This window comes from Pelecanus crispus, chromosome 1, assembly GCF_030463565.1.
Source record: "Pelecanus crispus isolate bPelCri1 chromosome 1, bPelCri1.pri, whole genome shotgun sequence".
NCBI lineage: Eukaryota > Metazoa > Chordata > Aves > Pelecaniformes > Pelecanidae > Pelecanus > Pelecanus crispus.
In genome coordinates this window covers 68807528-68830880 of record NC_134643.1, presented here as the reverse complement: position 1 = coordinate 68830880, position 23353 = coordinate 68807528, and the positions used below count along the sequence as shown (strand labels likewise).

At 38.6% G+C, this 23353-nt stretch overlaps 1 protein-coding gene across 2 annotated transcripts in view; it reads right to left on the bottom strand.

Annotated features, from left to right (window-relative positions):
- Positions 1-5082: 5082 nt before the first annotated feature.
- IPO8 (importin 8) overlaps positions 5083-23353 on the bottom strand; it is a 45191-nt gene continuing 26920 nt past the window's right edge. Inside the window, exons 14-26 of one of the 2 annotated variants that reach the window (XM_075710835.1) lie at positions 22889-23054; positions 22129-22289; positions 21561-21686; positions 19705-19771; positions 18883-19008; positions 18288-18385; positions 17154-17249; positions 15461-15681; positions 8445-8650; positions 6905-6970; positions 6722-6859; positions 5936-6052; positions 5083-5231 (exon numbers count right to left, since the gene is read on the bottom strand). In XM_075710835.1, the coding sequence (XP_075566950.1) occupies positions 5134-5231; positions 5936-6052; positions 6722-6859; positions 6905-6970; positions 8445-8650; positions 15461-15681; positions 17154-17249; positions 18288-18385; positions 18883-19008; positions 19705-19771; positions 21561-21686; positions 22129-22289; positions 22889-23054 (1686 nt within the window). In that variant the 3' untranslated portion in view covers positions 5083-5133. Of the gene's footprint in view, positions 5232-5935; positions 6053-6721; positions 6971-8444; positions 8651-15460; positions 15682-17153; positions 17250-18287; positions 18386-18882; positions 19009-19704; positions 19772-21560; positions 21687-22128; positions 22290-22888; positions 23055-23353 lie in introns of both variants that reach the window. The other variant, XM_075710827.1, reaches the window with a different exon arrangement.

Genomic DNA, 23353 nt, shown 5'->3' with positions numbered 1-23353 from the left:
TTCTTGTACTGAGGGGCCCCAAACTGGACACAGTATTCCAGGTGCGGCCTCACCAGTGCCGAGTACAGGGGCACAATCACCTCCCTGCTCCTGCTGGCCACACTATTCCAGATACAAGCCAGGATGCTGTTGGCCTTCTTGGCCACCTGGGCACACTGCTGGCTCATGTTCAACCGGCTGTCGACCAACAGCCCCAGGTCCTTTTCGGCCAGGCAGCTTCCCAGCCACTCTTCCCCAAGCCTGTAGCATTGCATGGGGTTGTTGTGACCCAAGTGCAGGACCCAGCACTTGGCCTTGTTAAACCTCATACAGTTGGCCGCAGCCCATCGATCCAGTCTGTCCAGGTCCCTCTGCAGGGCCATCCTACCCTCCAGCAGATCGACACTCCCACCCAGTTTGGTGTTGTCTGCAAACTTACTGAGGGTGCACTCAATCCCCTCATCCAGATCATCGATAAAGATATTAAACAAGGCTGGCCCCAAAACAGAGCCCTGGGGAACACCACTCATGACCGGCCGCCAACTGGACTTAACTCCATTTACCACTACTCTCTGGGCTTGGCCATCCAACCAGTTTTTTACGCAGCGAAGAGTACGCCCATCCAAGCCATGAGCTGCCAGCTTCCCAAGGAGAATATTATGGGAGACAGTGTCAAAAGCTTTGCTAAACTCCAGGTAAATGACATCCACAGCCTTTCCATCATCTACCAGGCGGGTCACCAGGTCATAAAAGGAGATCAGGTTGGTCAAGCAGGACCTGCCTTTCATGAACCCATGCTGGCTGGGCCCGATCCCCTGGTTGACCTGCACTTGCCTGTTGAGTTCACTCAAGATGAACCGCTCCATAATCTTTCCTGGCACTGAGGTCAGGCTGACAGGCCTGTAGTTCCCCGGGTCCTCCTTCCGGCCCTTCTTGTAGTTGGGTGTCACATTGGCAAGTCTCCAGACATCAGGGACCTCCCCTGTTAACCAGGACTGCTGATAGATGATGGAAAGTGGCTTGGCAAGCTCCTCTGCCAGCTCCCTCGGTACTCTCGGGTGGATCCCATCCGGCCCCATAGACTTGTGAGCGTCCAGGTGGCGTAGCAGGTCATTAACTGCTTCCTCCTGGACTATGAGGGCTCCATTCTGGTCCCCATCCCTATCCTCTAGCTCAAGGGCCTGAGTACCCTGGGGATGACCAGTCTGGCTGTTAAACACAGAGGCAAAGAAGGCATTGAGTACCTCAGCCTTTTCCTTGACTTCAGTGACAATGTTCCCCCCCACATCCAGCAAAGGATGGAGATCCTCCTTGGCTCTCCTTTTATTGTTGATGTACTTATAGGTTACATTGCTTCAAGAACAACAGGATTTTAAAAAAAATGTTTAAGCTTTACCTTTTCAGGTATTTTGAATATTCCCTGAAATATCTGATAACATAGTGGTTGGCAAATGGAAGGAAAGTAGGGAAGAAAAAAAGGCTGAAAAGTACTCTGGAAACAAAAGACAGTTAATCATTCACGTTGTCTATAATTCTTTTGGCTCAAAAAAGTCTCAAAACAGACTTTTGCTTTATAGTGTAACAAAAAAAAAAAAAAATCCTCTACTGTCCTACCTTTTCTCCTCTACAATGTATGAAATCCAGAGTCACAAAGTGCCTGGACTTCACAGGCAAAGGGCATGTCCTAAAGCAGTTCATTTCATGTCTCCCCGACACCCTGCAGGCAGCCTTTCCCCCTAAAGCAAAGAATCTCACAATATCATTTTGTGTAACATTCTTTACATATTTTGACTTACACTCCCAAAGCACATTTATTTCAATCCGACTGTGCACATGTGGGTTTTGGGGGATTCTTGGCGTTTGGGGTTTTTTTTAGCTTCTTCCTTAGCTTGATATTCTGCACTCTTTCTGGAGCTGGCCATTTTAATTAAAGATTTTGCTTTGTAATGAAAACAAACCAAGTACTTCAACTTTGAAAGCAAAAAGAAGCAGCCAAAACATGTGATGATTCTTATTTTCCTTTCAAGAGTGACAAAACAGCATATGCAATTCAATACCCAGGATCAGTTAATTTTATCTGAAAAAGCAGCTTATCATGTAAGTTAACATTTGCTATGATTATAACCTACAGAATGCTAATTTCCTATGTAAAGTCCCCATGGTGCCCATACGAGCCACCTTCACACTTTGGGAACATGGGCATGGGGCAACATAGGTCACCAGTTATCAGCTTTTGTTTTATTTTAAAATACATTCATGATTCTCTGTACTTCCAACCGCAAATACATCATGCTTCGTTGGCCAATACTGGTATCTGATATTCCATGATTGGCTTCAAAGTGAGACAGTAATGCATGTTTGTGTTACTCTCCCTTTAATGTAGTACAAAGCTGGACACAGCTCAGAAAGAAATCCCTAAATCCATTACCTATTTATGATCATGTACAAACGGATATTTATCATGTTAAAAGAGAACCATATGTTAAAGTGGAGGCTAGAGCCCAATAAATCTTTTTGGATGAAAACCCTTTTCAAAAAAAGGAATAAAATAATTAACATTTACTTTTGCCAGTAGAAACATTTGCTCATGAATCTCCTGGGAAGGGAAGGGCATTTAACCTTTTTACATGCCATCCCCTCAGACATCTCTGACCCCCACCGCAAAATAGACAACAAAGATTCCCGACTCCATGCTGCTGATTAAACCCCTTGTAAGAAACATCTGGATGAAATTTTCTTGGCAGTTGATTTGAAAAGTATACAAGAAGCAGAACTAGGGAGCAGCCATAGTTCAGCTGAGTGACACAAAGATGATGCTACGCAAAAGCAGATTTTTCCTTGAACACATTAACTCCTAAATATTAGCTTGTGACTGTGCAAGCAACCTCATTAGCAGAAGAAAAATAAATCCCTCTTCTACTCTGCATGCCAGTGTAGAGAAGGCAAATGGGCTTTGAAGGAAACCCAACTCAGCAATCTCATTTTTTTCAATTAAAAAAACCAAAGGGCTTAAACAGTTTACCTGCCTTAACTTCAACTGTCAGGTAAGAGAGAAGTCATCCGTATCCTTAACTTCTTTAATTCCTGAAACTTCTTCATTTCTTAAATTCCTGAAGGATTTCAAAACTTCTATGCTTTCTGAGGTACTCACCAACAAACTGGATGTAATGCCTTCTTACTGTCTCAAGTCAATACACCCCCAGACCTGAATTAGCAAAAGTGGCCTATAATTTTCATAGCCTGACATTCAAAATAAAGGATGTCCCAAGCCCTCTGCTGCTTGAGCTTAAAGAGCCTGTCCAATGCAGCTCAATGTATTGTTCCCTTTTGGAAATACAGACCCTGGAATTCTCACAGTTTTCCATATGTACAACAGACCTAAAAGTGAGAAATTTTCCCTGTTGCTATTAAATGAGTAGCAGCAGTGAAAAACCTACACAAACCAGGCCAACTTTACTCTGCAGCTGCTGGGGGCGGGTGGGGGGTGGGGGGGGCGGGGAGCAGCAGCAGCAGAGAACAGCACCAGAGAGACTCTGACACAAAATTGCAGGAAAAAGGAAAGCAGCAGGGAACCTTCTGCTCCACAGCTGCCAGGCTGAGAAAATTCCAGTCGATGGGGCAAGGAACAGGCAGAGACACTTTGGCCTTTTCCAGAAACCAAGGCATAGAGCGCTTCAGATTTATCAGCCTGAACTATAATTACTCTGACAAATAAAAAATGAAAGCTTCAGCACAGTGCAGGGCCAGCAACCTGTAACTCGCTACAGTTGTTGAAAATTTGATGGGGTATGGGAAGGGCTTTGACTTTTCAGTTGGGGCATGGCTCTGAAGAAATACATTATGAGTATGTGCTTAAAATTGCTCAGTAAATATTTTTAAGTCATAAAGAAATTAACACATAGAGACAAAATCTGGTCTAAACATTTTATCTCCAATCCAAACTTCACATTCTAAAGCACCCCTACTTATCTTGGCTACACCACTGCGATCTCAATAGATCTAAAGGAGGGGCACCTATTCAAATTAGTACTGCTATCAGTTTCTCACTAAATGAACATATTCACAAACACCTGGTTATATGTGTTTCAATTTATGAGAAACCAGTCTTTGAAATTTAGGAAAAAGTCTGGCAGATAATGAAGTTTCAGCATGGGACAAGAATAGCCACATGGAAGGCAGACCAGAAATTCAATCACAGAAGTGTAAGAGGAAGAAGAAATAAATTTCAAGCTGTTTTTTTTCTATCAAGATAAATAAAATATTGTAAATATTTTGTACCACATTATTCAGTACTACCACTGGAATGGCAATGAATGAATAAAAACCAAAAAGAGGTTTGTAAAATACAATATTCATCAAAAATAGTGGAAATAAAAAGTTGTCACGTAGAACATCTACATGCGAGGGCCACACCACTTGCCCAGGCAGGAGGTAATATCAGTGTAGATTTAGGGTAACCTCCTGCCATGCGTGCCATCATAACTCCAGTGAGTTGATTTCACGGCTAAGAGAAATAATTTAAGACTGCTGCATCAAGGGAAAATCTGCAATTTTGTTAAGACCCTTTGACGTAACCAGTGTATGCTTTGCAACTCCAACAGACACCTCCCTCTACACATTTGGTCTGCACCAAATAGGGAAGATGAGATAATATTCTGAATCCGGCAACGTGTATGCAACCAACGAACAATTAAACCAAGTAGTAAAAAGCAGGTGACTGGAAAACATGGAACCAAGGCTTACAGTGTATCAAGAAATGTCCTTACACTTAAAAAATTATAATGCACTCCAAAATCCATTTGTTCAGGCAATCCATGTACAACAGAAGGCACTGTTATCCATATGAATCTATCAATTCTGCACAGCAAAAACCTGAGAAGTGCAACTCAATTAGATGCAGCCCGGCCCCTCCCAGTCATTCAGGTTCCTTGAGGACAAATGTTTCCTTTCAGTCCATCAAATTATAAAAACACCACAGAATTTGTACATTACAGTAGCTGGTTAGAAAGAGCATTCTGGTGGGGGAAGCACACTGCTATTTTCCAGAAAACCTTCAGCAGCATTAAATTACCCTCCCCTATCACTCAGAAGTCATGATGATTTCAAGAAAATGTAGCGATGAGACCCTTCCCATTGACCTTTGTAGCTGATCCTTCAGTTGCCACCAGGAGTACTTCCAGCAAAGTTAAATGCTGTGATCAGTCCTTTGTTGTCAAATGTGTAGCCACTTTGTTGTTCTATTGTCTTAGTCTCTACAATTCAAAGAAGGAAAAGGATATGAAAAATAGTCTACAGAGAATGCTTTTGCCAGAGACAATACAGCTCAGCTAAAAATGCAAAGCTGTGGAAAAAACTCTCGGTTGAGTCAAAATTTCATTCCCTAAATGCAGTGACAGTAATAAATTACCACTCAGATTGTCTCTAACTGCACAAACGCACACACCTCTACAACAGAGCTGAGAAATTAATCCTCTACAGAATCAGTCTATGTTACACTATTCTGCATGCTTTCTGACTAAATCTGAATTTATTCCGCACAATGAAAGCTTTCTAAACATCTAAAACCTTACACTGACTGTGAAGGCAACGTTAGCAGTTAAAAAGTTACAAAACTGTTAAACACATAATAATCCATAGTAATCTTCATCAAATGCCTGGCTGACAGCTAGATATTGCCTTAATTTGCTCTTCACTTCAAATGTCAGATTGTGCAAAACTAGTTTGTACCCTGTTCAGACAGCAGCACATGTCAATGAGAAAGCAATTAATTAGAAGCAACAGTAATCTCTCTGAATAACACACACTTCCAGGCAAGGGATAATCTAAGGACAATATCCTACTCACGCTTGTCAGGAAATGTTAATTAGCACAGAGATTTATTCTCTCTGTTGTTACAGATTAGATGCAGTTCCAACATCCCTGCAACAGATAAAATGGCCCCAGAGAAGTGACTCACCTGCAGCATTTCGCCGGTGTTCTGCTAATGTATAAATTTCCTGCAGCTGTTTCTTCTGATCCTCACTCAACGGTGCTGTCAGCGAATGGTACCAGGCTGCATCTCGGCTCTGCACCGCTGTCAGAACAGGAATGGATGAAAAGCGATTATCAGGTTACGTTGCAAGTTGATGTCAGAAGAAAATGAAACATACGGAATCCTTGGTTTTAAAACAGAATTTGCACTGCAAAACAGGTTCAGTATTCCAGTCAGTTTTCTTAGCACAGAATCCCCACTTTAATAGAGGCAATCCATTTTGGGGAACTTAACTACATCCTCTGCTTTCTGAAACAGAAAGTTAACCATGTGGCCGTTATTTATGGATTCAGGTGAATCTTCTAATTTAAAACTCTTATCAAAACTAAAAGCAACAGGATTAGTCAAACAGGAAAGGGAGAAAATAATTCCTCCATTGTGATTTTAACATCTAGAAAGTGACAAATATTTCTATATATAGGAGTCCCTCTAGTGACTGAGTCCCACTTATTTAGGCTGTGATTGAAAAGTTCTGAACGAGATCACGAAGCAAATTAATCTTTGGTGGTATTTGCTACCATTGTTTTTTTACAGTACTTGTAAGCCAAAAAATCTCAGGACTAACATTAGAAAGCAAGATCACATTTTCCAGTTTCAGTAATCTAAATTTGTTACTTGTAACAAAGAAAAGAGTTTTTCCCAGTGATGATTATAAACATCTCCAAACTATTTCATCATGTTATATCATTCTGCCAACTAGCAAACACATACCTAAAAGTGCTTGTGTAAAAAACTGGTATTCATCAACACCATTTTCAAGGTCAAGAGGTGTGCTAAACCCTTCAAGAGCAGTCTCTTCCAATGCATCTTCATCCCAGTCATCATCATCATCATCTTCATCCTCTTCCTCTCCACCTCCACCACCACCGCCTCCTCCTCCTCCTCCTCCTCCACCACCATGGTTCTCTTGCATCGCCTGGCTCACTTCATTTGTCTCCTCCTCATCACTCGGTATCTCTTCTGCAAAACCATTGATGTGTTTTACAAAACAAAGAAAAAGTATAAGGAAACAATGACTCATGAATGAAGAACAATCAATAAATCTAGGTTTTGGCTGGAAAGGGGACCCTCTGTTAACACCCTTCCCCCAAAATCTTAGAAGAATTGGAAAAATGAAGCTGTTAAAATGTTTCCTACATTCAAAATCAGTTAAATTTTTGTTTCTAAGCCCACCAGGGGAATGTGAAACTGCCATCTTTTTTCTTCTTTCATTTATGCAGTCATTGTGCAATTTGCAAAAAGGATCCAAAAATTTTGAGGAAATGTGTCTTTGACAAAGTCTTCCATCACTGTGCTTTTTAAATTACAAACAAATAAGAGACTTGCATAGACTTCACAAATTGACACAAAACGAAGAGAAAACCAGACGTAGGCCAAATGTCTGCCTGCTATTCTTCACAGTGCTCCTTTATTTGAACAAACAAATTAGCATCTTTCACTTAGCTTTACCTTCCATTCCGCTTATGAAAGAACCATTACATCCTGAATTAAATGCAACTCCAACATGCAATTCTAAACACTGCTACTTCCCACGTAAGGAAAAATATTTCTGACTTAAAATCAAGATTAAAAAAATCCCCCTCCAATTCCAAAACTTCAGCTCTTTCTGTGTTAGCAGTTTAGAAAGAATAAAGATGACTATATCTGCAACAAGCAGGGACTGAATCACAGGACAGAGATCTGAAAATTACCATGCTGTTTCCATATTCTATCCCTATGCATTGAGAAGAATTCTGTAATTCCATTACAGAACAATCATGTATGAAATTTGAGTGGATTACATAATCTGCTTACATCCAATCTAATTTTCAGACCTCAAACCATCGATCTCCTGTTCCAAGTCAAATACAGCCACACATATCTGCCTGCAATGCTGTGTAAAATTCACTCTCCACAATTCCCTCCACAAGGTATTCTTTGATATTTTTTCTCTTCTGGCAGACACAGCAGTAAGAGGTCTGTCTGCTCCAGGAACCTCAGCTGTCTCAAACCCCACTTTGCAAATCACTTTCCATTTGGACAAAGAAGACTTGCTAGGATTTCCTTCAAAGTTCAACCAAACAGGTCTTTCAAATAGTTGGGTACTGGGAACAGCTTCTTTCCAGGAATCAAGAATATAACCAGTGCAGTCCTGGCAAACTCCTGCTGCCTATGTGAGAAGACAGAGCAGATTCACAACCCAGAAAGTGGACTTGCAAGTTTTGTTATTACTCTTAAACTAATACTACCCTTTCACAAAGTGTTAGCTCTAACACATTGAAATGTTTTGATTACATTTTGGGAGGAAAAATCAATTCCTAAGATGATCTCTCAAGCACCCAGTAAGCCGAGCTATTTTCAGCAGACTAATGAGTCTTAAAAATGAACTGCAATTTCTTACCCCCTTTAAATTAAATCCAGACAAAATCCACAATGTGAAAAGGGGAGATTTTACCATTATCTTCTGCAACGTGTTTTTCATCTTTAGCATGATCCTCATGTTCTGTGAGTTCTCGTGAGGCGCAAACTTGTTTTAAGCCCAGGAAGAGGAGGAGGATTGAAGGGACAATCTGGGCAGCCACAGCATCCACTGCAGGTGGTCGGTTCTGTAATTCCATTAGGATGCTCAGTCCTATTATACACATCTTTCTGTCATGGAGTCTGAAACAACACACACGTTAGACAAAAACCAGATTTTCACTGCAAGGATATGTAGAGAGCATTAAATTCCTGGTGCTTGACATGGCAGAAGACAATGTCACAGAGACTATGTTCAAAGTCTATGTTCAAAGCTCCTAAACACATTCTTTCCTTTGTTCTGAATGCAAGTTCCCCACTGGAAAGTACTTATCCAATAACAATTAAATACCTTTGAAGCACTGGTCAAATTCCTGGAACAACTGCTTCTGATTACCAAATGCAAAGTTTGTAATGCTAAATAAATACTGTTTAATAATTATGTAGAATATCTTGTCTGTAATAAAGCATTTGATACTGATTATCATCATTAAATAGGATGGAAAATTAATTTGCCTTGGCTTCGATAGCAGTACTGTTGCAGGGATTGAAATTAGCAAAAAGACTGTTAGTGAAGAGTAATGATAAGTAGGAATGCACTGAATTGCATGGTGCATTTATGAGTGCCACAGGGCTAGCTGTATTTAAACATGTTTATTAAAATTTCATCAGAATGGCTGTATTATATGTCCAATTTCCAACACTAACTTGAGACACATTGCTAAATTCAGTGAAAGCAGGGAAACGATTCCAGTATCAAGAATAACTGGCAGTACACTCAAACAGGGAACTTGCAGATGAGTAGACCTCCAGTAAAACAAACGAACTATAGATAATTGAAGGGAAAGAAGATCATTTTATTAGTAGCAGGGAGATTTTTATGTGACCATAGCCAGGAAACTAGGTAAAAGCCTATGCTCTTAAAAATAAGAATTGATTTTCACTTCCAGAAATACAGGTCTCTTGCAAACAAGACAGGGAAAATTTTCTAACTGCCTCTGCAGATACTCTTTGGTTCTCCTTTACTGGAAACACCAGTAGTATTCAACTCTTGTCTAACATTATGGTATTTTGCTATTAAAGGCTTGAGAGGAGCTTGTTTTATTTGAACAATTCAATTTGATGCTGACACCTTCTGTGCAAGCCTTCTGCAGGACAAGTAGTTCCAGCAAGAAGTTTCAGCAAGACCTACAGAAACCAAGCAAACCTCCAGAGCTGGCAGAAAATGGCCATCCTCCAGACTCTCAGTAGATACTTCTGTTACTGAATCAGTTTTACTTTGGAATGAAGAGGATACAAGTTGAGAGAGAAGACGCTAATAAGATGTGTACCACAGACTGCAATAAAGCTTACAGGGGAACAGCCAGCTCAATCCACCACTTCAAAAATTGCTACAGAAATACAATTTCAAAAGTGCTTACAATTTCATTACCAAAGATGCCATATAACGTGCCACTGAACTGTAATATTCTTTAAGTAATACAAGTGATCATGTATTACAGCTTTCTGAACTTTACACGTGCTTAAAGAAGGCTGGGAATCTGGGGGGATTTCATTACACCTCCCACATTGTTAGTCCTGTTAGGGCTTAGTGAAGTGATTCCATTCTCAAGAGTAGTTGACAACAACGATAAATTATATATGACCACGTGTAACATTATGATCACAGAACACCTTCCAAGAAAAACAAAGTCAACTAGCGTATCAAATGAGACGCTTTGTCACGTTGGGTTTGGCTGCTCCATTACACGTGTTGAAAAATGTACCAAAATGCAAGTAAGCGAAGAGCGTCCTTCCATCACTGCTAACTGCAATACTTTCTTTTCAGAAGGAATGGGGCCCAAAAGAGGGCATACAAATCATCCAAGGAAACTGAGGGGAACAGGGTCCGCTTTCACAAAAAAAAACAACCCCAACCCTCACTCCTGTCAGTTTATCAGTGTTGAAAACAAGCTCATCGCCATTTGCTCTTATGCCAACACTGTGAAGACCAAAATCCAAGCTAAAAACGATGCTAGCTATGAATGAAGCATAGCTTTTTTGGGAGACTTGTCCTTACTGCAAGTACAAAAGGAAAGAACTTTCTCCACCTCCTCTCTCTGCCAGCACCTTCATCCAAGTTTGACCAGAGCTCTATAATCTATGCACAAGACTTCTATCCTCCATCTTGACACTGGGAAGCCATGAAAATTCTTCAAGCCCCAAATGTATAATGAAGAAATTTCAGCGTACATGTGCCAGAGTAGTTAATGACACTTGGCACTACCTTTTATAATACATTTGAAAAAGCTACTGTTACACAATGCCAATTGCAAAATACAACACAGTAAAATGTAAAAAAAATCTTAGTAGCTTAGCTTCATACTACATTATCTTTTTTAGACAGCAAATGAAAGTGCAAGAGTCGAGCATTGCTTTTTAAAAGGGAGTCATCATTAAGAGGCAGCCCAAATGGCAAAAAAATACAGCATATTTGTCATGCTCCATTTTCAAACTTCTAAACAGAGAAGTTGTAAGAATGAACACATGTCTTCAGAATATGCATGTTATTAGAAAGCCCAGCAGGACAGCAGAAATCCAGGCATCGAGCCATCTTGAGTGAACCTGAGCCAGGAGACTTGTTTCTTCCACCTGCCAGCAGAGACAAGCAGCAGGATAAGCATCTGCCTTGCCTGAAGTTCAGCATTCTACTATGCCCCAGCTGTACCAAGTACCCACAGGACCAAACAAGCAAAACACAGTTTTATGCTATTTACATATTTTTGTAATGGCAAAGAATGGTTTCAGGACCATTCCTTTGTTATCAAAAGGCTCATTATTTCAGCACCTTTCCGTCTGCACGAGGGAGCCTGGATACGATTCTCCTTAGTGCTTTGTGCTTTGAGATCCATACTTATTTGCTCAGCAGCACACAATAGTCCTCCCTAACAACCATGGACTCTGCTTGTTCCCTCAATGGTATGTCAAGCCTGGAGTGCTAAACGTGCAACACATGGCTGTGCAATGCACGACTCCTAGGCAAGTCTATTTTTAACAAGCTGCGTGTGGTCTTCATAATCTGCAGGACCTTTTCTTGCTAATACACTTCCTTCCAATACAGGACAAAAAGATCTAGGAATCTTTTGTATTTTAAACCAAGCTGAAAGTATTTCAAAGGGAAATCACTAAGCCTTTCCTTTACTGGTTTGCTGTGCTCCTTTGTGTGAGGATCAAGTTGCTTTCTATTACATCAATCCAGTTCCTGGACAAACTGCAAATAATTAGCCATTTCCTTCTAGTTGCAGAGTTGGAGCCAACCCTGTTTTCCTCTATAAGACAGGGATTTTATATACAACTCTGAGAAAACTAGGTTTTCTAACTATTTAAACTCCTATCAAATACATCCTCCTATTCAGCTTCAAAAAATAAAATCACTTTTTTTTTTTTTTGAAGCAAGTTAGATTTTCCTTTGTTTCCACGGAAGAATTTTTAGTATGAGAATAAGCGTAAGTCACGCAGAAGTCTCACCCAAATTTCAGCTGTCAGGGAAAATGTGGAAAGCTTTTCAGTTTGAAGTTACTGTAGAAAACATTTAGAAATAAATAAATACCCCATACTGTGGTACATGGGCATTATGGGCACACATCCACAGATATGTAATATCCACAATGACATACTGGATTTATGCACAGTCTTACAATGAGTTCTGAGCTCTCCTTGCCTGGATCATTTTTGATATTCCAAATTTCTAATCAGTTTTAAATAGTTTCCATATTTTTAATAACATGGAAGAACAGTTACTTATCTTAACGTAACTGCTTTTACTCCCCAAGATGTATTATTCCCATGGATTCCATCTCATGCAATCACAAGTGCTGCTCAAGAAATACTGCATTCTTTTGGCAAACACCATTGGCTCCAGCCTGAGAGCACGCAGACACACACAACCCTACTGCTGGCAAAGCAGGATCTATGGGTACTAAGACTTCACAAGAGCAGAAGGACAGAGGGGTGTGAGATTTATGCGGACAAAGCATCCTGAAGAGCCACTGTTACCAGTAAGTCACAGATTTACACCTGTACAAATCAGGGTGCCCACTGCTGTCATCACTGATGAAGTCTGCAGGGGTGGACCCAAGGAAGGGTTTCAAGAAAGCCAGATTTTGTTTGCATTGCTGTCTTTTCCTGTTCAGTTAGGCCTCTGAATATCTGGCTGCTGTTCAGATGATGACCCTCACTACCCTTACTAAAACAAATGGTCTTCTAGAAGAAGTGCTGTCCTGAGGGAAAGGGAGGAAGTCCCTTATACCACATTACAGTGCCTGATAAGCAGTACTAGAGCAAAAGCCCTACACCTGGAAGCCACATACTGAGGAGACAGCACTGAAGGAAGAGTGATTTTTAGATTTAAGCAATATTACAGATATTTATTTCACTGCTGGTAGCAGCAGATCAAAGAGATACATTTTAGTCTTCTGCTGCCATTCAAGTGCAGTGAGGAGAATCTAGCATCATGATCTCCGTGTTTCATTTTCATAGGCTTTGTCAACTTTTGTCTCAGCTCTGAAGAAGAATTTGGTTGAACAGTAGTTGCAGCAGCTGATGCTTTTTGAAAAACAACACAAAAGAACTGAAAGTTAAGCTGTAGCTCACAGGAGTACTTGAGGTTGGAGCCTAGTCAGATCTGCAACATTTTTCCCCTCTGGATCTGACTAGTTTCTCACTGAATGCTCCAGGATGAACTGTTTAAGGCTATAAATCTCTTTCATTTTTTACTTCTTTTAAAAAAGGAATGACAACTTTACCACCTGTAGGGAATACCTTCTTTCCTACTGTCTCTGTATGCATTCAGCATTTGATATGCAGTAGAAAAAATGACAGCACAAAGGGCTGAATCTCAAGAACTTTGCTTCAGCCATTAAAAAAAAAAAAAGGTACATAGAAATCCTAAAACGTCTTGCTCTTTTCTAAAGTCAGTAGACATAAAAATAATTTAGTAATTAACAATAATATTACCACAAGGTGTGGGAGAAGTAGACTTAAAGGTGCCATTTTTCAGCCACTGGCATTCCAAAAGAAATGAGGGACATTGGGTCCTCTATGCCTTCTTTGTCACCAACTCAAGTAACCCCTCTAATGGATAAGATGTGTATTTATGTTAAGATACAGGATGTACTGTAGACATTTCGTATACACAGCAGGTAGAAGAAGTCAGAATGCTTGTGATACTATGAACTGTCCGTTTTTGTAACAATGACTAAGATTTTTTCTCCCCACTTTTTATCCATTTAATTCGGTATTTTAATTTTTTTTTTCTTCAAGGAGAGACTGCTACGGTAATACCTTCAAATGCAGACATGAATGGGGAATCCGCACAAAGCCTGTATACACCAAAGCAGGCAATTTCTCTTATATTTCCAAGTGGTTTTCATTTAGTAAAACAGAATTAACGCACAGACCTGAAATAAGGTAGTCTGTGCTGCAATTCTACAAACTACTGCACTTTTATCCTCATCCCACTAAACTGTGTGCTTAGGACAGAGGGAGGAAAACAATTTTTATCATGTATATTTGGTATGTGTTTTAAAAATACTACAAAGGACATGCTGAGAGCAAACCCCGCATATACCAGTTGGTCACTGATTGGTTGGAAGTCACTATTTTATTACAGTTATGAAAAAGGTAACGCAGTGCTATAATGCACCACGCAGTTCTAAATTCAAGAAGGACACTGAGGCAATGACGCAGCTATACCAAGATAACATATAATTCTGTTCAGGGAAAATTAACTCAAATAAGAATTGGTATGGAGAAAAGCTATTTGAAGGACTGGGGAGTGGAGAAACCATCTTATAAGAAGCCCCTTGGCGACTTGTTTAGAATTGGAAAGACAAGACTGTACCAACAAAAAAACCAGGTAGGAAAAGAATGACAACCTAAAATAAGGTATGCATCTATGGGTCAGGAGCTGCCTGTCTTGGCCCACGCTCATCCGTGGCAAGACTCCTAAGACACTGACACTTCACTTAGTCTGCTGGCATAGACCATACACAGAGAAGATACGTCCTAAGCCTATCCTCAGATGTCAGCCTCCAATGACAAATCGTAACTCATAGCAGGCAGGTGAGAGGTAGCTGTTAACTACATCTGACTGTCTGCTTTGCCCTTAAGTGGATTTGAATCTCACAGTCCGACACCGCACCTCAGCTGAGAGGCAAGCACTAACTGTCAAGCACTGGACTTCACATCTGCCCAGCACCAAGTGCATGCTTAGCTGTGTGATGACAGGCTTTGTCCACCTTCATCTACTGTACAAATGTTCAGCTCCTGCCCAAGTGCACACTAGTGCAGTGTACACTAGTGCAGTGTACCCGTATGTTCAAGGGAGGTTGGAATGAAGCTTAAGTTCAGGAGTATGCTAAACAGTCAGTACATCCATGGCATAATGATAAATGTGCAAGTCGATCAGGAACAACTCGCAGGGACTAAAATCAGAGTGTGGGATTCATTAGACAGAATAATGGGCTTTTAACATTAAATGGAGCAGTTAAAAGTACTTTATAAAATATGGAACAGAAAATACGTATACAATGTTCCAGAAAAAAGTTAACATCTTGCTGAAATCCTGCTGGTCAGCTCTGAATACTACCCTCAATGCATGCTGGACCATCTCTTGGAGAAGCAGATAGTTTGTGATTAAGAAACTTAAAAGAATTCTGAAATATGGTATGCATTGTACCCTTGTATCCTCACAACACAGAAAATTCAGCAACGTAGCTCAACAGACCCAGAAAAGTTACATGGACACAGGTCACCTTTACTGGCATCACAGCAATTAGACTTGGTGTGGATTAGTGTTATTTAGACTAACCGAGGGATAAGAACTCTTTCATCAACATGTCTAGGGATACAAATAGAAGTGAACAAAAAAATAAAAACCATGGACTTTTAAAAGAAAAAAACCACAATACTTGCCCAAGAAAACAGTCTGTGTCATTCATCCACTGGTTTATGAACTGTGCAGTGATGGGCTCAGGATTGTGTGGAAATCTGATGTTCTCTAAGGTGTGCAGAAGTAGGTCAGGATTGTAGTAGAGTGCAGCTATGGCAACCTGAAGACACATGGTACGAAGCTCGCTTGTTTTAACTCCTCTAGTTAACCGCTCCAGAACAGCCTCCACAAAGAGTGGAATACACTGTATATATAAATATAAAGGAGAAGAAAAGAAAAAAAGAAACCACCAAACCAGCCATTATACGTGTTGCCAGAGTATACAAAGGTTTAAAATACTTTTATGAGAATTGATCTCCAGAGTTAACTGAAGTCCAGATACAACCTAGGAATGCATTCTATTCACTTCCTAGTATAAAGCATTTTAGGCCTCTAATTACATGCTTATATATCTTCCTCAAAACAGCTATTCTCTGAGCTAAAAATTGCCAATGTTATTCTCAGCACAGAGGAGAATATTTGGGGCCATTTGGTGGAATTTGTTCTAGTGTGTATAAAAGGACTCTAGCATTTAGAAAAGAGCTCAAAGACATTCTCATCTTTGAATAAAGATATCCAACAATTTCAAAACTAACAGGCATTAAAAATGAAATTACCTAAATCTGCAAGAAAAAAAGTTTTTCCTAATAAATGTAGTGTGATGTTAAATGTCTTATAAAAGTTTGAAATGAGTTTATTCAGATAAAAGCAAGTATGCACAAATTTTTACACAATGAAATAAACTTATATATATATTTCAATGTGCAGGTTTACACTTTATAATAATTTGGGAAGCATTATGAATGTTTTAGTTTATGAGTTTCAGTTCAGTGTGCAACCATGTTAATTTACAGAGTTGTGGAGCTCAATTAAGCCTTCCACCACATACTATTTCAATGCAAATATATACAATTCACTTTAATCCCTTCCAGATTTCTTTTAAAAATAAAATCTTTCAGGGAACATTTTTATCTTCAACATCTCAGATTTACATTAGTAAAGTTATATTGGTTTCAGCAAAATTAACTGAAAATTTATCACTGAAGTTCATAGATTCCACTGTGCAACATCAAATATGACACATTAAAGTAATTTAGGATGGAGCGTTATGTAAAGCATGAGACCAGAATTTAGCCCTTAATAGGAAAAAGACTATCTAAAAGTGTGTTCTAAGAAACTTTGGAAAATTGTGATTATGTTTTTCCCAGCAATCACCATCCAGCCACGCTAAAAATCCTTCATTTCCAAATGCATTGAGTAATTCAAAATATTAAAAAGCACCAAGTTCATATTGTTTGGAGAAACAACTTCAGTAGTTGGATACGTATAGTTAATCTCTCAGCCACAATAGTTTTAACAATGTGTGTTTTGCATCAAAAGGGAAATACTATTAGGAGAAAGCAAAAAAAGACAATACTGCACATCATACTACATCCTTATCGTTCAGTCTGTATTCATTTTCTGGTCACGCCCACTAATCTCTAATCTCAAAAAAAAAAAAAAAGAAAAAAAACAACCTTACAAACTCCCCTCAGCTCAATTACTTCTTTCTGTGTTTCTCCTCATTCCTACACTTTACATTTCCCTCAAATTCTCTAATTCCAACTGCTTTTCTCAGGAATCACACATGTATCACTCGAAACCAGCAAAAGAGAAAACTTGTTCAATATATATCACCTGGTCAATACCCCGTCCTTTGCATTGAAGAACAATTACTTCTAGGAGTTTGGCTGCATGGCATTCTGCATCTTCTCCTGCATCTCCTGTTAATACCTAACAACCAGAATGACAATTTAGTTTATCAGTATTAATCACTGACAACTTTGAAAGCAAGTGCTCCTATACCCGCATACATAAACAAAACCCCTCTATGTGGCATATACATATCTATTCATGCTATATTTTTTGAGGAATTAAGACACACAAAAAATCATCTCTACAGGACATAAAAAAGGATAAGTGGCTGAAGATGAATTTCACAATTTAGAAAAAAATGCTATAGTTCTTTATGAATATCAGTATTCTTTGCATGTCATCACTTTCCCTTTTTTAAAGGAAATGTTAGTTACAAGAATCATTGATGTTTTCCACATTCTGTTTCCGGTTTTTGACTTCAATTCTAATAGACACTGGCAGATTAAAAGCCTGGCAAAGTGAAGTCCTATCTCTAGGCTAGTTTCTGATTAAAAACAAGATGTATGCAATCCCTCTATGCATACGCACATACATGTGAAACTGACTGCTTCCTTCCTCTCAGTATATTTCAACCCTATGGTCAGTGTCAATCAAACCCGACAAAGAAGAAGAATTCTCAAACACATTCAATTTCTGTAAAATAAGCAGGTAGCTAGATGCCTAACACTCTATAATGCCCAAAATCAGAGAAAGGCTGCAGTGTGATCTCATACTTTATTATACACGAGAGAATCAGCATAAAAGAGAAACATTATTAATGTAGGAAGAACTTAAAATGAGTTCACACCTTAGCTGACAACTAGAGAATCCATTCGCAAGATACACAACCCAAGGAAATCAGGCTTCATTAATTCCTCTACTTACCAAAATAGCTGTTCATAGAAGAGAGTCAAGACGAACAGCAACTTTCTCCCACACAGAGTTGTGCATGTAATTTTTTTAAAAGGCATGTCACTTGAAAAGTGTGAAGGTGCTATGCGTACTCAGAACTGAGCCGAGACCAATCTTCATTTTGTTCTGAAATGACTGGCCACCACCTGGCACGTTCAGGTCACTCCGCTAATCTCATTGTTAAGTACCAGTGATAAGCAGAACAGTAAGAATCAAAAGCCTTACCTTTTTACACATAGCATAAATGATTTCTAAATGCTTTGGATTAGACAGTAAAGTATCAGTGTCAATGGTCACATAATTATGCAAGAGAGGCATCATATCTGCAGAACAGGGAGAACAAAAGAGAAAAAAATTACAAACTAATCCATGCAAATACTAGTCAGTGAGGCTGTAGTCCTGTAATAGGTTTCATTAGCTCAGATTCTTGAATATGGCTGGAAATTCAAACTTTGCAAAAGTCTGTTCTAGCAGAATTCTTCATAAAGTGCACCATGCAGGGTGTATTCTCAGAAGAGGAAATAGAATAGGACTACATTTAAATTAATTAATTTGTAGTTTCATATTAACTTTGTATATTTCAGCTTTCTTTGAGTTCAGGACCTCCTACAATAACTGATCACACTGACAGATTTGAACACGCTTCTCCTACTTAAATACGCTCCTGTTACACTCCCACACTAAACAGACGGTCAGGGCATGACTCAAATACGTGATCATTTTAAACCAAGACACTAAATGGAAGCGACCCTTATTAAGATGGGTTTTAGAGATGAATTCCCAAACAGTGGAAACGTCAATAGAACGGAAGTGATCATACCTGCAAAGTACTCAAAGCAATCCTGCTGGAAAACCTCATATAGAACGCCTAAAAGCTGCCACATTTGAGGTGAAATCATCTGGCATGTCAAGCTGTAGGCCAAGGAGAGAATTTCTTCGTAAAACTCTGGAAAGGAGAAATAATTTTATGTAGGGTGCTTTAAAAAGCAAATTTAGCCTGCAAATACCTTGAAACCTGAAACCAAACCCCGAGTCATATAACAACTAGAAGACAGCAGTTAGTAACTAAATCAATACATAGTAAAATAATACATATTGGAAAAGACTCTTTTAGACAGGCCTCATGTTGGCTGTAGTTACGATATGCATAGTTTTTCATTATAAATACACACCAGAAAAATGTATTACCAGCACATAAAAGACACTCCAAATGATTTACTGACAAATATTTTTATTTTCTCAACCTTTGTTTTTTCTTAATGGCCTTATCACAAAACTATGTAGCTCTTTAGTGCAGGGTGCTGATAAAGCAGTAATTTGATTGCAGACCATGTCCCTAAAATACTAATGTAATTGTAAATGTTGTTCTTTAACACAGCTAGCTAGAACTATAATCAGAACTGCATCTTCTGCTTTTGAGTCTGACCTCCAAAACACAATAACCAGCCTGACTAATGTACAAGAGGAGATCAGGAGAAACAAATCATAACTGAAAATTAATGTCTTTTCTTCTTTAAAGAAGCACACACACACAAAAAAAGATGAAGTTCTGTTCAGGAAGATAGTATTGTTTGCAATTATTAAAGAATTTTTTTATGTAAAACCATGTAAGGTTTTTCTAAAAATTATCTCTAAAACATACCTATAACATGTTTCTGCAAAACGAGGCCAATGATTTGTAAACAAATGCTCTCGAGCTGTTGAGTTATCTGAAATGAAAACATAAAGCAGCTTAGTGTATTTCTAAGTTTTTAAATAATTTAATCAATGCATTTGACTAACTCAGTTTAAGAAGTTCTTCAAAGCAAAAAGGCTTTTATCACTTTTTAAATGCTGCATTAATGATCACAATATTATGAAGTAAGGTCTCACTGATGTAAGCACTCAAATTTTCAATAAACAGTATTGCTTTAAAACTTGTCACCTACAGCATTTTTCTTTATTTTAAAAAAAATCTTATTTTATGGTTATTCTACAGATCCTATCAAAAACTGTGTATGTTGTCATGTCTGGATGTAAAGTAACACTGTACTCAAAGTGTTTGAGATAAAGCCTCTGTCCAAAATCTTTGAAGTAGCATGGGTTAAAAGGAAGAAAGCAAGAAATGTTTTTGCCTAAGGTCTATGGAGAACTTCCCAGAGTAGGCTCAGCAAGAGGAATGGATGCAGAATTGGGAGCATACAACTATGTTAAAGTCAGGATTCAGCCTTGCCACGTTGGACAGAGAGACTACATTTATGAACTAAACTAAATTACGAGGAGAACTATATGGGCACATTGTAAGTCTAATTACAATCAGAAAATACAGACATTTCATGTTATTACCACACGTCATTCATTACAGACATTATCTTGCAGGATGTCAGGCTTTCTGGGCTTGTTCTAGAAAAGGGATTAAGTATGTGACCACAGATTCACTCACTTACCTTCAGACACTTGACTCAGAAGTTATCAACCCCTAAACTCTCTCCATGCTTAATGGTGAAAGGGAAAGGAATTTCTAAGGAGTTTTCAGCCTCATATGTCATTTCTGTATCATTTATACCACTTCTAAAACGATTTAAGATCCTGAGATGAAGAGCACTCTGCACAGTATTTTAGTTTGTACTCCACACAACAGAAAAACAAGCTGCTAAGTTTATACCAAAAACACCCCAATCCCACAGGTTTTCCTAGGCTAAAACCTGAAGATCCACTTCAGACGGCCATTTCTGATGTTCAGCTTAGCTACCAGATTTCATTTTAGCTTTCAAAAGATGCAAGGAATGAAAGATGGTTTGAAATCATAAGGAACACAATGGTCTTACAAGAAAATAATTACTATTTTAATTAATGTATTTTTTAAATTATAAGTTTCATAAAAAGATTTCACGCTTGCAATGAAACATTCTCATTGTAAATCAAGGAAGCAGAACAGTATAGGACAAAGCACTTTTATACCAACTGAGCTTAAAGTTACTGACCGACTTTTCCTCTCTGGTCAGTCACTGAACTCCTTCCTACCTCAGTCAGACCAGGTGGTATGAGCAGAAAGAATCTCTTTTTTCCCTGAACATGTGAAATGTAGACAAACATTGCACCACATCTGGGAGACCAAGTCCTAGGAATTCTAGCCAAGAAATTGCTGGGTAAACAACAAAATATGAGTCCCTATTGTAAAAAAAAAGCCTTATGCAAAATATTTCTCCCTAAAATCTATTTTAACAGTCTGTAATACAATTACCTGATGAAGTGTTTACCAGAATAAGGGCTAAGGATTTTATCCTCAGGATATAATACCCTCAAAGTTGAGAGCTAAACAATTAAGAAGTCACAAAAGTAAACTGGGCTTTAAATTCAAATTTCTCAGAGATCACTTGGTACTAATTCACCATCCTGATATAGTAAATGCACATTCATGTCAACTCAAGTGATGCAACGTATATAGAAGTGCTTGTTGCCATGAATGAAAGGCATGAGGGAACAGCAGGAGAAAAGACGTATAAAAGAAAATCTCACCTCCTTGTGATCTTCCACAACTGTCAGGATAGTGTCAATTGTGTGCAAGATGCCCATGGCCATAACTGTTTTGTCCTCTACTTCCTCATATTCCTCACTCTGAAGTACTTTACCGAATATTTCAGCCTATGAAAAAAAACAACCAACTTGACATTCAAGAGCAAACTCACATTTCTAATTTGTCATGCAAAACCAAGACAGCTAATGCAACAGCAGCAATGCCTTATCTCTAAGAGCTGTCAGCACTGAAAAATATGCTCCTTACTTTTGAAATGGGAATATAGAACATTAAAAACTCCTCTTTTTTGGAAGTCTGGCTATGTTAAGTCATTTGAAATGTTAAATAGTTAGAGCACGGCTCATTAAAACCAGTGACAAAATTCAGTATCTTTGAAAAACCTATAGGTTTTAAAGATGCTTCGTACAAAAAAAGAAATATTGTGAATACTATAGGTGGACCATTATAAAGATTACTTTAAACAGTGTGCACTTCAAAGTAAGTTCATTAACGTTTACCCAACTAGGCATGTGCTTCTGACTGGATTGTTATTTTACTATTGTCTCTTACCAGGTGTTGAGTCATGTCAACGGCGATAGTAGCTACTTCCTGACTGTACTCACAGATCATCTTCTGGATTACATTAGTAAGATCATCATTTTCCGTCTCTCTAACAATGTGCAAGAGCTCTTGCATAACTGGCCTTACATAAGGCTTCACATATTCCTTGGCTAAAAAAACAATTGAAACTAGGTGAAATCAACTATCCATAAACACAAATACACAGTATCTCAAAACTACTAGGTAACTGATTACTCTTGAAAAAAATACTTTTTTAAAGTCAATTCACCAGGAAAAAAAAAAAAGCCAATAAACCTACCCAAGGCACTTTTACAGCCCATAGCTAGTAGACTAACAATGCAAATAAACTGTACATTTACCACGTTTGATACTGAAACGGCATCTACAAGAAAAACCCACTGTTTTGGGGGAATACATGCCCTCATACATAGGCAGCATTCGTTCTTAAATGTACACACTTCACTAAAGAAAAACAGAGGCAGGTGTTATTTACTTTATTAAAAGAAGTATGTTGATTCTAACTTCTTTCATGCAGAGATCTGCCGTAAACCCTTGAAGTCAGAGTTCTGGGATGTCTACAGTAACTGATGAGCAAGTGAAGCTGTCTAAACGTGATGAAATGTTCTGAAATCTATGTCTTTAAAGGTAGAAATGTTTAGATAGATAAATCTGCACCAACCTCATCATCTCTACCAAAAAAAAAAAAAAAAAAATCATTGTATACAGCTGATGAATCACTGTAGCATACCTTGCTCTTGGTTGCTTATTAAAGTCTGAAGAGCTATGGCTGCTTCTACTTTGACAGGCATTTCCTTATCATCAATCAAGCTCTTCTTTGCCAACTCTACTGCATTCCTCAAGTTTAGCTCATTGTGAAATTTCAAAGCACTGAATGAATGAAGTACCCAACAGGACTGCATGACAAAAAGAAAAGCAAGTTAGGGACTATTGCAATTTTTAGCATTTTTTTACTGATTCAAAAACAACGCTACTATCTCTCTGTTTGCATGTATTGCTTTTTTTTCCCCTAATTATGGTGTATTCATACAGTAAATGTAACACAGTTTTTGCACTCAAGCAGTTCTTTATTTTCCTTTCCCAAATTCCAATAAATTCAGTATGCACATAATTGGTATTCATAGTTTTGGTCCTTCTAGGGGAAAAAATCAGAACAGAAACTAAAGAAAATTAACTGTTTGTTTATGACTGATGT